Source organism: Lampetra fluviatilis, unplaced genomic scaffold, assembly GCF_964198595.1.
Source record: "Lampetra fluviatilis unplaced genomic scaffold, kcLamFluv1.1 SCAFFOLD_1035, whole genome shotgun sequence".
In the NCBI taxonomy this organism is placed as follows: Eukaryota; Metazoa; Chordata; class Hyperoartia; order Petromyzontiformes; family Petromyzontidae; genus Lampetra; species Lampetra fluviatilis.
In genome coordinates, this window is record NW_027621601.1 from 1 (window position 1) to 15000 (window position 15000).

Here is a 15000-nt window from a genome sequence, read left to right on the forward strand (position 1 = left end):
CCACCCACCCACCCACCCACTCACTCACTCACCCACCCACCCACCCACCCACCCACCCACTCACCCAACCACCCACTCACCCACCCACCCACCAACTCACCCACCCACCCACCCACCCACTCACCCACCCACCCACCCACCCACCCACCCACTCACTCACTCACCCACCCACCCACCCACCCACTCACCCACCCACCCACTCACCCACTCACCCACTCACCCACCCACCCACCCACTCACCCACCCACCCACCCACTCACCCAGCCACCAACTCACCCACTCACCCACCCACTCACCCACCCACTCACCCACTCACCCACTCACCCACCCACCCACTCACCCAGCCACCAACTCACCCACCCACCCACCCACTCACCCAGCCACCAACTCACCCACTCACCCACCCACTCACCCACCGACCCACCCACTCACCCACTCACTCACTCACCCACCCACGCACCCACCCACTCACGCACCCACCCACCCACCCACCCACTCACTCACTCACCAACCCAGCCACCCACCCACCCACCCACCCACTCACCCACCCACTGACCCACCCAGCCACCCACCCACTAACCCACCCACCCACTCACCCACCCACCCACCCACCCACTCACTCACTCACTCACTCACCCACCCACCCACCCACTCACTCACTCACCCACCCACCCACCCACCCACCCACTCACTCACCCACCCACTCACCCACCCACCCACCCACCCACCCACCCACCAACTCACCCACCCCCCACTCACCCACCCACCCCTCACCCACCCCACCCACCCCACCCACCCACCCACCCACTCACCCACTCACCCAATCACCTACCCACTCACCCACCCACCCACCAACTCACCCACCCACCCACTCACCCACTCAACCACCCACCCACCCACCCATTCACCCACTCACTCACCCACCCACTCACCCACTCATTCACTCACCCACCCACCAACTCACCCACCAACTCACCAACTCACCACTCACCCACCCACCCACCTACTCACCCACCCACCTACTCACCCACCCACCCACTCACCCACCCACTCACCCACCCACCCACCAACTCACCCACCCACTCACCCACCCACCCACCCACCCACTCACCCACCCACTCACCCACCCATCCACTCACCCACCCACCCACTCACTCAACCACCCACCCACCCCTCACCCACCCACCCACCCACCCCACTCACCCACCCACCCACCCACCCACTCACTCACTAACTCACCCACCCACCCACCCACCCACCCATCCACCCATCCACCCACCCACCCACCCACCCACTCACCCACCCACCCACCCACCCACTCACCCACTCACTCACTCACCCACCCACTCACTCACCCAGCCACCAACTCACCCACTCACCCACCCACTCACCCACCCACTCACCCAGCCACCAACTCACCCACCCACCCACCCACTCACCCACTCATGCACCCACCCACCCACCCACTCACTCACCCACCCACCCACCCACTCACCCACCCACTCACCCACCCACCCACTGACCCACCCAGCGACCCACCCACTAACCCACCCACCCACTCACCCACTCACTCACTCACTCACTCACTCACTCACTCACTCACCCACCCACCCACCCACCCACCCACCCACTCACCCACCCACCCACCCACCCACCCACTCACCCACTCACCCACCCACCCACCCACCCACTCACCCACTCACCCACCCACCCACTCACCCACCCACCAACTCACCCACCCCCCCACTCACCCACCCACCCACTCACCCACCCACCCATCCACCCACCCACCCACTCACCCACCCACCCACCCACTCACTCACTCACCCACCCACTCACTCACCCAGCCACCAACTCACCAACTCACCCACTCACCCACTCACCCACCCAACCACCCACCCACTCACCCAGCCACCAACTCACCCACCCACCCACCCACCCACTCACCCACTCACTCACTCACCCACCCACTCACGCACCCACCCACCCACCCACTCACTCACCCACCCACCCAGCCACCCACCAACTCACCCACTCACCCACCCACTCACCCACCCACCCACTGACCCACCCAGCGACCCACCCACTAACCCACCCACCCACTCACCCACTCACTCACTCACTCACTCACTCACTCACTCACTCACTCACTCACCACACCCACCCACTCACCCACCCACCCACCCACCCACTCACCCACTCACCCACTCACCCACCCACCCACCCACCCACTCACCCACTCACCCACCCACCCACTCACCCACCCACCAACTCACCCACCCCCCCACTCACCCACCCACCCCTCACCCACCCCACCCACCCCACCCACTCACCCACCCACCCAATCACCTACCCACTCACCCACCCACCCACCAACTCACCCACCCACCAACTCACCCACTCAACCACCCACCCACCCACCCATTCACCCACTCACTCACCCACCCACCCACTCACCCACCCACTCACTCACCCACCTACCCACTCACTCACCCACCCACTTACTCACCCACCCACCCACCCACTCACCCACCCACTCACCCACCCACCAACTCACTCACCCACCCACCAACTCACCCACCCACCCACCAACTCACCCACCCACCAACTCACCCACCCACCCACTCACCCACCCACTCACCCACCCACCCACTCACCCACCCACTCACCCACCCACCAACTCACTCACCCACCCACCAACTCACCCACCCACCCACAAACTCACCCACCCACTAACCCACCCACTCACCCACCCACCAACCCACCCACTCACCCACCCACCCACTCACCCACCCACCAACTCACTCACCCACCCACCAACTCACCCACCCACCCACAAACTCACCCACCCACCCACCAACTCACCCACCCACCCACCAACTCACCCACCCACCCACCAACCCACCCACCCACCAACCCACCCACTCACCCACCCACCAACCCACCCACTCACCCACCCACTCACCCACCCATTAACTCACTCACCCACCCACCCACCAACTCACCCACCCACCCACCAACTCAACCACCCACCCACCAACTCACCCACCCACCACCCACCCACCAACCCACCCACTCACCCACCCACCCACCCATTCAACACCGCAACCCCCTGCCCACTCACCACCACCATCTTCAGTATCCTTGCCACCACCACCACCACCACCCCCCTCCTCCCCCTTGTTGTGGCCGGGGTGGAGGTTGTGGCCGGGTGCGGGGTCTGCGAGCGCCATCAGGCTGAGGGTGGCCCCCCTGAGTAGCGCCTCACCCGTCACCTCAGGCTGCTCGGACAGCGAGTAGATCACGCTGAGAGCCTCAGTGGCAAAGGGTAGCCAGCCAGGTGAGTCCTGGCAGATGCCTGCAGTGAGTGGGGAGAGGGGAGAGTGGGTGAGTGAGTGGGTGGGTGAGTGAGTGGGTGAGTGAGGGAGTAGGTGGGTGGATGAGTGGGAGGGGGGGTAGAGAGAGAGAATGAGAGGGGAGAGAGTGGGGAGAGAGAGTGAGTGAGTGGGTGGGTGGGTGGGTAGAGAGAGAGTGGGTAGGTGAGTGAGTGAGTGAGTGGGTGGGTAGGTGGGTGAGTGGGTGAGTGAGTGGGTGAGTGGGTGAATGAGTGAGTGAGTGGGTGAGTGGGTGAGTGGGTGAGTGAGTAGGTGGTTGGGTGAGTGAGTGGGTGAGTGGATGAGTGAGTGAGTGAGTAAGTGAGTGAGTGGGTGAGTGAGTGAGTGAGTAAGTGAGTGAGTGAGTGAGTGGGTGGGTGGGTGGGTGGGTGGAGGGGTGGGTGGGTGGGGGGGTGGGTGGGTGGGTGGGTGGCTGGGTGGGTCAGTGGGTTAGTGAGTGAGTGGGTGAGTGAGTGAGTGAGTGGGGGGGTAGAGAGAGTGGGGTGGGTGGGTGAGTGGGTGAGTGGATGGGTGGGTGAGTGGGTGAGTGGGGGGGGGGGGTAGAGTGGGTGGGGTAGAGTGGGTGGGTGAGTGAGTGAGTGGGTGAGTGGGTGAGTGGGGGGGGGTAGAGTGGGTGAGTGAGTGGGTGAGTGAGTGGGTGAGTGGGTGAGTGGGGGGGGGGTAGAGTGGGTGAGTGAGTGGGTGGGTGAGTGAGTGGGTGAGTGAGTGGGTGAGTGGGTGCGTGAGTGAGTGAGTGAGTGGGTGAGTGGGTGAGTGAGTGAGTGAGTGGGGGGGTAGAGAGAGTGGGGTGGGTGGGTGAGTGGATGGGTAGGTGAGTGAGTGAGAGAGTGGGTGGGTAGGTGAGTGGGTAGGTAGGTAGGTAGGTGGGTGGGTGAGTGAGTGAGTGGGTGGGTGAGTGAGTGAGTGAGTGAGTGGGTGAGTGAGTAAGTGAGTGAGTGAGTGAGTGGGTGAGTGAGTGGGTGGGTGAGTGAGTGGGTGAGTGAGTGGGTGAGTGAGTGAGTGGGTGAGTGAGTGAGTGTGTGAGTGGGTGAGTGAGTGGGTGGGTAGGTGGGTGAGTGGGTAGGTGGGTGAGTGGGTGGGTGGGTGAGTGAGTAGGTGGTTGGGTGAGTGAGTGGGTGAGTGAGTGAGTGGGTGAGTAGGTGAGTGAGTGGGTGAGTGAGTAAGTGAGTGAGTGAGTGAGTGGGTGAGTGAGTGAGTGAGTGGGTGAGTGAGTGAGTGGGTGGGTGAGTGAGTGGGTGAGTGAGTGGGTGAGTGAGTGAGTGGGTGAGTGAGTGAGTGTGTGAGTGGGTGAATGAGTGGGTGGGTAGGTGAGTGGGTAGGTGGGTGAGTGGGTGGTTGGGTGAGTGAGTGGGTAGGTGGGTGAGTGGGTGAGTGAGTGAGTGGGTGAGTAGGTAAGTGAGTGAGTGAGTGAGTGGGTGGGTGGGTGGCTGGGTGGGTCAGTGGGTGAGTGAGTGAGTGGGTGAGTGAGTGAGTGGTGAGCGTGCGAGTGGTGAGTGGTGAGTGGCAAGTGGCGAGTGGTGAGTGAGTGAGTGAGTGGTGAGCGAGTGGGTGGGTGAGTGAGTGAGTGGTGAGTGAGTGAGCGAGCGAGCGAGTGAGCGAGCGAGTGAGTGGGTGGGTGAGTGGGTGCGTGAGTGGTGAGTGGTGAGCGTACCGTTGAGCAGTAAGCGCTGTAGCCGAGTGAACACGTTGTGGGTGGTAGGAAGGCGGAACGGCTTCACATGGACACCTCCTCCTGTCGCCTGGGGGAGCAACACGGTGATGGGTGATCACCCACTCACTCACTCACCCACTCACTCGCTCGCTCGCTCACTCATTCACTCACTCACTCACTCACCCACCCACCCACCCACCCACTCACCCACCTACCCACCCACTCACTCACTCACCCACTCACGCACTCACTCACCCACTCACGCACTCACTCACCCACTCACTCACCCACTCACCCACCCACCCACCCACCCACCCACCCACCCACTCACCCACCCACCCACCCACCCACCCACCCACTCACCCACTCACCCACCCACCCACTCACCCACTCACCCACTCACCCACTCACCCACCCACCCACTCACCCACCCACCCACCCACTCACCCACTCACTCACCCACTCACCCACCCACTCACTCACTCACTCACCCACTCACTCACTCACTCACCCACCCACTCACCCACTCACCCACCCACCCACCCACCCACTCACCCACCCACCCACCCACTCACCCACCCACCCACCCACCCACCCACCCACCCACTCACTCACCCACCCACCCACTCACCCACCCACCCACCCACTCACCCACTCACTCACCCACTCACCCACCCACCCACCCACCCACTCACCCACCCACTCACTCACCCACTCACTCACCCACCCACCCACTCACCCACTCACCCACCCACCCACCCACTCACCCACCCACCCACCCACTCACCCACCCACTCACTCACCCACTCACCCACTCACCCACTCACCCACCCACCCACTCACCCACTCACTCACCCACCCACTCACCCACTCACCCACCCACCCACTCACCCACCCACCCACTCACCCACTCACCCACCCACCCACTCACCCACTCACCCACTCACCCACCCACCCACTCACCCACCCACTCACCCACTCACTCACTCACTCACCCACCCACTCACCCACTCACCCACTCACCCACCCACCCACTCACCCACCCACTCACCCACTCACTCACTCACCCACTCACCCACCTTGTGTGGTGGACGTGCCAGGGCAGAGAGCGCACCGCATACCCCCAGAGCCACCTCGTAATCCACGGGGTCACATTTACTCTCCAACTCCTTCACCAACTCCTTCCCCTCCTTCACCACCTCCTCCACCACCTCCTCGTCCACCTCGTCCACCACCTCGTCACCCAGGCCCAGGGTCACGAGGGCGTCCAGGTTACTCCCCACGATGTCCGGGTCGGCGCTGCGGGCGATGACAGAGAGACGTGGTGGTGGTGGTGATGATGGTGATGGTGGTGGTGATGGTGGTGGAGGTGGTGGTGGTGGTGGTGGTGATGATGATGATGATGGTGGTGGTGGTGGTGGTGGAGGTGGTGGTGGTGGTGGTGGTGATGATGATGATGATGGTGGTGGAGGTGGTGGTGGAGGTGGTGGTGGTGGAGGTGGTGGTGGTGGTGATGATGATGATGGTGGTGGTGGTGATGGTGGTGGAGGTGGTGGTGGTGGAGGTGGTGGTGGTGGTGGTGATGATGATGATGGTGGTGGTGGTGATGGTGGTGGAGGTGGTGGTGGTGGTGGTGATGATGATGATGATGGTGGTGGAGGTGGTGGTTGAGGTGGTGGTGGTGGAGGTGGTGGTGGTGATGATGATGATGATGGTGGTGGTGATGGTGGTGGAGGTGGTGGTGGTGGTGATGATGATGATGATGGTGGTGGAGGTGGTGGTGGAGGTGGTGGTGGTGGAGGTGGTGGTGGTGATGATGATGGTGGTGGAGGTGGTGGTGGTGGTGATGGTGGTGGAGGTGGTGGTGGTGGTGGTGATGATGATGATGGTGGTGGTGGTGATGGTGGTGGTGATGGTGGTGGAGGTGGTGGTGGTGGTGGTGGTGATGATGATGATGATGGTGGTGGAGGTGGTGGTGGTGGTGATGGTGGTGGAGGTGGTGGTGGTGGTGGTGGTGGTGATGATGATGATGATGGTGGTGGTGGTGATGGTGGTGGAGGTGGTGGTGGTGGTGATGATGATGATGGTGGTGGTGATGGTGGTGGAGGTGGTGGTGGAGGTGGTGGTGATGATGGTGGTGGTGGTGATGGTGGTGGAGGTGGTGGTGATGATGATGGTGGTGGTGATGATGATGGTGGTGGTGGTGATGGTGGTGGAGGTGGTGGTGGTGGTGATGACGATGATGGTGGTGGAGGTGGTGGTGGTGGTGGTGGAGGTGGTGGTGGTGGTGGTGATGGAGGTGGTGGTGGTGGTGATGGAGGTGGTGGTGGTGATGATGATGATGATGATGGTGGTGGTGGTGATGGTGGTGGAGGTGGAGGTGGTGGTGGTGGTGATGGTGGTGATGATGATGATGGTGGTGGTGGTGATGGTGGTGGAGGTGGTGGTGGTGATGGTGGTGGTGGTGGTGGAGGTGGGGAGCGAGATTTGGACATGGTGGGTGAGCGGGTGAGTGTATAAGTGAGTGAGTGTATAAGTGAGTGAGTGCGTGAGCGGGCGAATAGGTGGGTGGGGGGGGGTGGGTGAGCGAGTGTATGAGTGAGTGAGCGGGTGGGTGGGTGAGTGGATGAGTGAGTGAGTGAGCGGGTGGGTGAGTGAGTGGATTAGTGAGTCAGTGAGCGTGCGGGTGAGTGAATAAGTGAGTGTGCGGGTGAATGAGCGGGTGACTGAGCGAGCGTCCGTGCGGGTGAGTGAGCGAGCGAGCGAGCGTCCGTGGGTGCGAGCGAGCGAGCGAGCGGGTCCCACCTTGCGATCATGGCGATGATGGACAGCGCAGCGCGTCGCTCCTGCCGGGACGCGGGGACCCGCAGTGAGAGTCGCTCCCACAGCACCTGGGAGGTGGACGCGGGCAACTCACCCGCCGCACAGAATCGCCCAACCTGCGGTAGGAGGCACACACACACACACCTAGACCACGAGACTCTAGTACACACTACTACACACTACTACACACACACACACCTGAGTCTCTACTACACACACACACACCTGAGTCTCTACTACACACACACACACCTGAGTCTCTAGTACACACACACACACACCTGAGTCTCTACTACACACACACACACCTGAGTCTCTACTACACACACACACACCTGAGTCTCTACTACACACACACACACCTGAGTCTCTAGTACACACACACACACACCTGAGTCTCTACTACACACACACACACCTGAGTCTCTACTACACACACACACACCTGAGTCTCTAGCACACACTACTACACACTACTACACACACTACTACTACACACACACACACACCTGAGTCTCTACTACACACACACACACCTGAGTCTCTAGTACACACACACACACCTGAGTCTCTAGCACACACTACTACACACTACTACACACACTACTACTACACACACACACACACCTGAGTCTCTACTACACACACACACACCTGAGTCTCTACTACACACACACACACCTGAGTCTCTAGTACACACACACACACCTGAGTCTCTAGCACACACTACTACTACTACACACACACACACCTGAGTCTCTAGTACACACACACACACCTGAGTCTCTACTACACACTACTACTACTACACACACACACACCTGCGTCTCTAGTACACTACTACACACTACTACACACACACACCACGAGTCTCTACTAGACCCTGAGTCTCTACTACACCCTGAGTCTCTACTACACCCTGAGTCTCTACTAGACCCTGAGTCTCTACTAGACCCTGAGTCTCTACTACACCCTGAGTCTCTACTAGACCCTGAGTCTCCACTACACCCTGAGTCTCCACTACACCCTGAGTCTCCACTACACCCTGAGTCTCTACTAGACCCTGAGTCTCTACTACACCCTGAGTCTCTACTACACCCTGAGTCTCTACTAGACCCTGAGTCTCTACTACACCCTGAGTCTCCACTACACCCTGAGTCTCTACTACACCCTGAGTCTCTACTACACCCTGAGTCTCTACTACACCCTGAGTCTCTACTACACCCTGAGTCTCTACTACACCCTGAGTCTCTACTACACCCTGAGTCTCTACTACACCCTGAGTCTCTACTACACCCTGAGTCTCTACTACACCCTGAGTCTCTACTACACCCTGAGTCTCTACTACACCCTGAGTCTCTACTACACCCTGAGTCTCTACTACACACTGAGTCTCTACTAGACCCTGAGTCTCTACTACACCCTGAGTCTCTACTACACCCTGAGTCTCTACTAGACCCTGAGTCTCTACTACACCCTGAGTCTCTACTACACCCTGAGTCTCTACTACACCCTGAGTCTCTACTACACCCTGAGTCTCCATTACACCCTGAGTCTCTACTACACCCTGAGTCTCTACTACACCCTGAGTCTCTACTACACCCTGAGTCTCTACTAGACCCTGAGTCTCTACTAGACCCTGAGTCTCTACTACACCCTGAGTCTCTACTACACCCTGAGTCTCTACTACACCCTGAGTCTCTACTAGACCCTGAGTCTCTACTACACCCTGAGTCTCTACTACACCCTGAGTCTCTACTAGACCCTGAGTCTCTACTACACCCTGAGTCTCTACTACACCCTGAGTCTCTACTACACCCTGAGTCTCTACTAGACCCTGAGTCTCTACTACACCCTGAGTCTCTACTAGACCTTGAGTCTCTACTACACCCTGAGTCTCTACTACACCCTGAGTCTCTACTACACCCTGAGTCTCTACTACACACACACACAGACCTGAGTCTCTACTACACCCTGAGTCTCTACTACACCCTGAGTCTCTACTAGACTCTGAGTCTCTACTACACCCTGAGTCTCTACTACACCCTGAGTCTCTACTAGACCCTGAGTCTCTACTACACCCTGAGTCTCTACTACACCCTGAGTCTCTACTAGACCCTGAGTCTCTACTAGACCCTGAGTCTCTACTAGACCCTGAGTCTCTACTAGACCCTGAGTCTCTACTACACCCCGAGTCTCTACTACACCCTGAGTCTCTACTAGACCCTGAGTCTCTACTAGACCCTGAGTCTCTACTACACCCTGAGTCTCTACTACACCCTGAGTCTCTACAAGACCCTGAGTCTCTACTACACCCTGAGTCTCTACTACACCCTGAGTCTCTACTAGGCCCTGAGTCTCTACTAGACCCTGAGTCTCTACTAGACCCTGAGTCTCTACTACACCCTGAGTCTCTACTACACCCTGAGTCTCTACTAGACCCTGAGTCTCTACTAGACCCTGAGTCTCTACTACACCCTGAGTCTCTACTAGACCCTGAGTCTCTACTACACCCTGAGTCTCTACTACACCCTGAGTCTCTACTACACCGTGAGTCTCTACTAGACCCTGAGTCTCTACTACACCCTGAGTCTCTACTAGACCCTGAGTCTCTACTACACCCTGAGTCTCTACTACACCCTGAGTCTCTACTAGACCCTGAGTCTCTACTACACCCTGAGTCTCTACTACACCCTGAGTCTCTACTACACCCTGAGTCTCTACTACACCCTGAGTCTCTACTACACCCTGAGTCTCTACTACACCCTGAGTCTCTACTAGACCCTGAGTCTCTACTACACCCTGAGTCTCTACTACACCCTGAGTCTCTACTACACCCTGAGTCTCTACTAGACCCTGAGTCTCTACTAGACCCTGAGTCTCTACTAGACCCTGAGTCTCTACTACACCCTGAGTCTCTACTAGACCCCGAGTCTACTACACCCTGAGTCTCTACTACACCCTGAGTCTCTACTACACCCTGAGTCTCTACTACACCCTGAGTCTCTACTAGACCCTGAGTCTCTACTACACCCTGAGTCTCTACTACACCGTGAGTCTCTTACCATCTCTTCGAGGCATTTCACCTCTTCCATGTTGGCATCGTACAACAGGGACGACAGGTTGTCCACCAACGCCACAGCCTTGGCTCTGCGTGGACAGAGACACAGACACAGATAGAGACACACACAGAGACACACAGAGACACACACAGACAAAGACACACAGAGACACACACAGAGACACAGACACAGACAGACACAGACAGAGACACAGACAGACAGAGACACAGACAGAAACAGACACAGACAGACAGAGACACAGACACACACAGACACAGACACACACAGACAGAGACAAACAAAGATACAGACACAGACAGACAGAGACACAGACACACACAGACACACACAGACAGAGACACAGACAAACACAGATACAGACAGAGACAGACAGAGACACAGACACACACAGAGACACAGACAAACACAGATACAGACAGAGAAAGATGTGCAGAGTCTGAGTGTCTGAGTCTCTGTAGGTCTCTGTGTGTCTCTGTGTGTCTCTGTGAGTCTCTGTAGGTCTCTGTGTGTCTCTGTGTGTCTCTGTGTGTCTCTGTGAGTCTCTGTGTGTCTCTGTGAGTCTCTGTGTGTCTCTGTGAGTCTCTGTAGGTCTCTGTGTGTCTCTGTGTGTCTCTGTGTGTCTCTGTGTGTCTCTGTGTGTCTCTGTGTGTCTCTGTGTGTCTCTGTGTGTCTCTGTGTGTCTCTGTGAGTCTCTGTGAGTCTCTGTGTGAGTCTCTGTGTGTCTCTGTGAGTCTCTGTAGGTCTCTGTGTGTCTCTGTGAGTCTCTGTGTGTCTCTGTGGGTCTCTGTGTGTCTCTGTGAGTCTCTGTGTGTCTCTGTGAGTCTCTGTAGGTCTCTGTGTGTCTCTGTGTGTCTCTGTGTGTCTCTGTGAGTCTCTGTGTGTCTCTGTGAGTCTCTGTAGGTCTCTGTGTGTCTCTGTGTGTCTCTGTGTGTCTCTGTGTGTCTCTGTGAGTCTCTGTAGGTCTCTGTGTGTCTCTGTGAGTCTCTGTGTGTCTCTGTGAGTGTCTGTGGGTCTCTGTGGATCTCTGTGTGTCTCTGTGAGTCTCTGTGTGTCTCTGTGTGTCTCTGTGTGTCTCTGTGTGTCTCTGTGAGTCTCTGTGTGTCTCTGTAGGTCTCTGTGAGTCTCTGTGAGTCTCTGAGTCTCTGAGTCTCTGTGTGTCTCTGTGTGTCTCTGTGTGTCTCTGTGTGTCTCTCTGTGTCTCTCTGTGTCCTCTGTGTCCTCTGTCTGTGTCTCTGAGTCTCTGTGAGTCTCTGTGAGTCTCTGTGTGTCTCTGTGTGTCTCTGTGAGTCTCTGTGTGTCTCTGTGTGTGTCTCTGTGAGTCACTGTGTGTCTGTGTGTGTCTCTGAGTCTCTGAGTCTCTCTGAGTCTCTGTGTGTCTCTCTGAGTCTCTGTGTGTCTCTGTGAGTCTCTCTGTGAGTCTCTCTGTGTGTCTCTGTGTCTCTCTGAGTCTCTGTGTGTCTCTGTGTGTCTCTGTGGGTCTCTGTGTGTCTCTGTGTGTCTCTGTGGGTCTCTGTGTGTCTCTGCGAGTCTCCGAGTCTCTCCGAGTCTCACCGCTGACTGCCACCGCCCCCGCCTGTCACTGTGGGCAGGGTCAAAAGCCTGCGGTAGGCCTGCACCACGCAGTCCGCCACGCCCGTCTCGGTGGAGCGGACCAGCGGCAGCATGCGGCGCGCACAGGGGCGGGCACACGGCACCGAGAACTCCAGCGCCGTGACGGAGAAAGCCACCGCCTCCTGCACCACTGCAGAGAGAGGGAGACGTGGGGAGAGGGAGGGTGAGAAAGGGTGAGAGAGTGGGTGGGTGAGTGAGTGGGTGAGTGGGTGGGTGAGTGGGTGGGTGGGTGGGTGGGTGAGGGGGTGAAGGGGTGGGTGGGTGGGTGAGTGAGTGGGTGGGTGGGTGTGGGGGTGGGTGGGTGAGTGGGTGGGTGGGTGGGTGAGTGGGTGAGTGAGTGAGTGAGTGAGTGAGTGGGTGGGTGGGTGGGTGAGTGGGTGAGTGAGTGGGTGGGTGGGTGAGTGGGTGGGTGGGTGAGAGTGAGTGAGAGGGTGAGAGGGTGAGAGAGTGAGAGGGTGAGAGAGAGAGTGAGGATGAGAGAGTGAGTGAGTGAGTGGGTGAGTGGGTGGGTGGGTGAGAGAGTGAGAGAGACGGTGAATGAGAAAGTGAGAGTGAGTGAGAGACGCGGGGAGAGAGAAGGTGCGAGGGGTGAGTGAGTGAGTGAGAGGGTGAGAGATAGAGAGAGAGGCACGGAAAAAGCCACCGCCAACCCACTCACCTTCCCACTCACCCACCCACTCACCCCTCACCCACCCACCCACCCTCCCACTCACCCACCCACTCACTTACCCACCCACCCATCCACTCACCCACCCTCCCACTCACTCACTCACTTACCCACCCACTCACCCACTCACTTACCCACCCACCCATCCACTCACCCACCCTCCCACTCACTCACTCACCCACCCACTCACCCACCCACTCACCCACCCACTCACCCACTCACCCATCCACTCACCCACTCACCCACCCACCTACCCACCCACCCACCCACTCACCCACCCACTCACCCACCCAATCACCCACCCAATCACCCACCCACCCACCTACCCTCCCACCCACCCACTCACCCACCCAATCACCCACCCACCCACCTACCCACCCACCCACCCACCCCCTCACCCACCCACCCCCTCACCCACCCACCCAATCACCCTCCCACCCACCCACTCACCCACCCAATCACTCACCCACCCACCCTCCCACCCACCCTCCCACTCACCCACTCACTTACCCACCCACCCATCCACTCACCCACCCTCCCACTCACTCACTCACACACCCACTCACCTTCCCACTCACCCACCCACTAACCCACCCACCCTCTCACCCTCCCACCCACCCACTCACCCACCCAATCACCCACCCACCCACTCACTCACTCACCCACTCACCCACCCACTCACTCACCCACCCAATCACCCACCCACCCACTCACTTACCCACTCACTTACTTACCCACTCACCCACTCACCCACTCACACACTCACCCACCCAATCACTCACCCACCCTCCCACCCACCCTCCCACTCACCCACTCACTTACCCACCCACCCATCCACTCACCCACCCTCCCACTCACTCACTCACTCACCCACCCACCCACTCACCCTCCCACTCACCCACCCACCCACTCACTACTTACCCACCCACTCACTCACCCACTCACCCACCCACCCACCCACCCACTCACCCTCCCACCCACCAACTCACCCTCCCACCCACCCACTCACCCTTTGACTCACCCCCTCACCCACCCACTCACCCACCCACCCACTCACCCACCCACACACCCAGCCTCCCACTCAACCTCCCCCTCACCCTCCCACTCACCCTCCCACCCACTCACCCTCCCACCCACCCACTCACCCACCCACCCTCCCACCCACCCTCCCACCCACCCACCCTCCCACCCACCCACCCACCCACCCTCCCACCCACCCACCCACCCTCCCACCCACCCACCCACCCACCCTCCCACCCACCCTCCCACCCTCCCACCCACTCACCCTCCCACCCACTCACCCTCCCACCCTCCCACCCACTCACCCTCCCACCCTCCCACCCACCCACCCTCCCACCCACCCACCCACCCACCCTCCCACCCACCCACCCACCCCCTCACCCACTCACCCTCCCACCCACCCACTCACCCACCCACCCAACCACTCACCCACCCACCCACTCACCCATCCACTCACCCACCCACCCTCCCACCCACCCACCCACTCACCCTCCCACTCACCCGTCAGAGTCTTGGAGGACAGCAGCTGAGTAACGAGAGGGATGGCCAACTCCATCTGCTCAGCGAAGGCTTGCGCGTCCGACAGATACTGCACCAGCACTCGTTGCTTGGCCAGTTCCAATTTGCCTGCTGCTGCTACTGCAGCTGCTGCTGCTGCCGCTGCTGCTGCAGCTGCATCAGCATCAGCAGCAGCACCATCATCATCAGCAGGATCTTCATCATCATCATCAGCAGCAGCTGAGAAAAACG

At 59.2% G+C, this 15000-nt stretch overlaps 1 protein-coding gene across 1 annotated transcript in view; it reads right to left on the bottom strand.

Annotated features, from left to right (window-relative positions):
• Window positions 1–3124: 3124 nt before the first annotated feature.
• The window catches only part of LOC144955466 (condensin complex subunit 1-like), a gene marked incomplete at its 3' end in the record, with an annotated part of 27980 nt that continues 16104 nt past the window's right edge, over window positions 3125–15000 (bottom strand). The window contains exons 4-10 of the mRNA XM_078885673.1: window positions 14752–14988; window positions 12504–12693; window positions 10935–11019; window positions 7852–7985; window positions 6126–6345; window positions 5047–5134; window positions 3125–3358 (exon numbers count right to left, since the gene is read on the bottom strand). Coding sequence (XP_078741799.1) covers window positions 3125–3358; window positions 5047–5134; window positions 6126–6345; window positions 7852–7985; window positions 10935–11019; window positions 12504–12693; window positions 14752–14988 — 1188 coding nt within the window. The remainder of the gene's footprint in view (window positions 3359–5046; window positions 5135–6125; window positions 6346–7851; window positions 7986–10934; window positions 11020–12503; window positions 12694–14751; window positions 14989–15000) is intronic.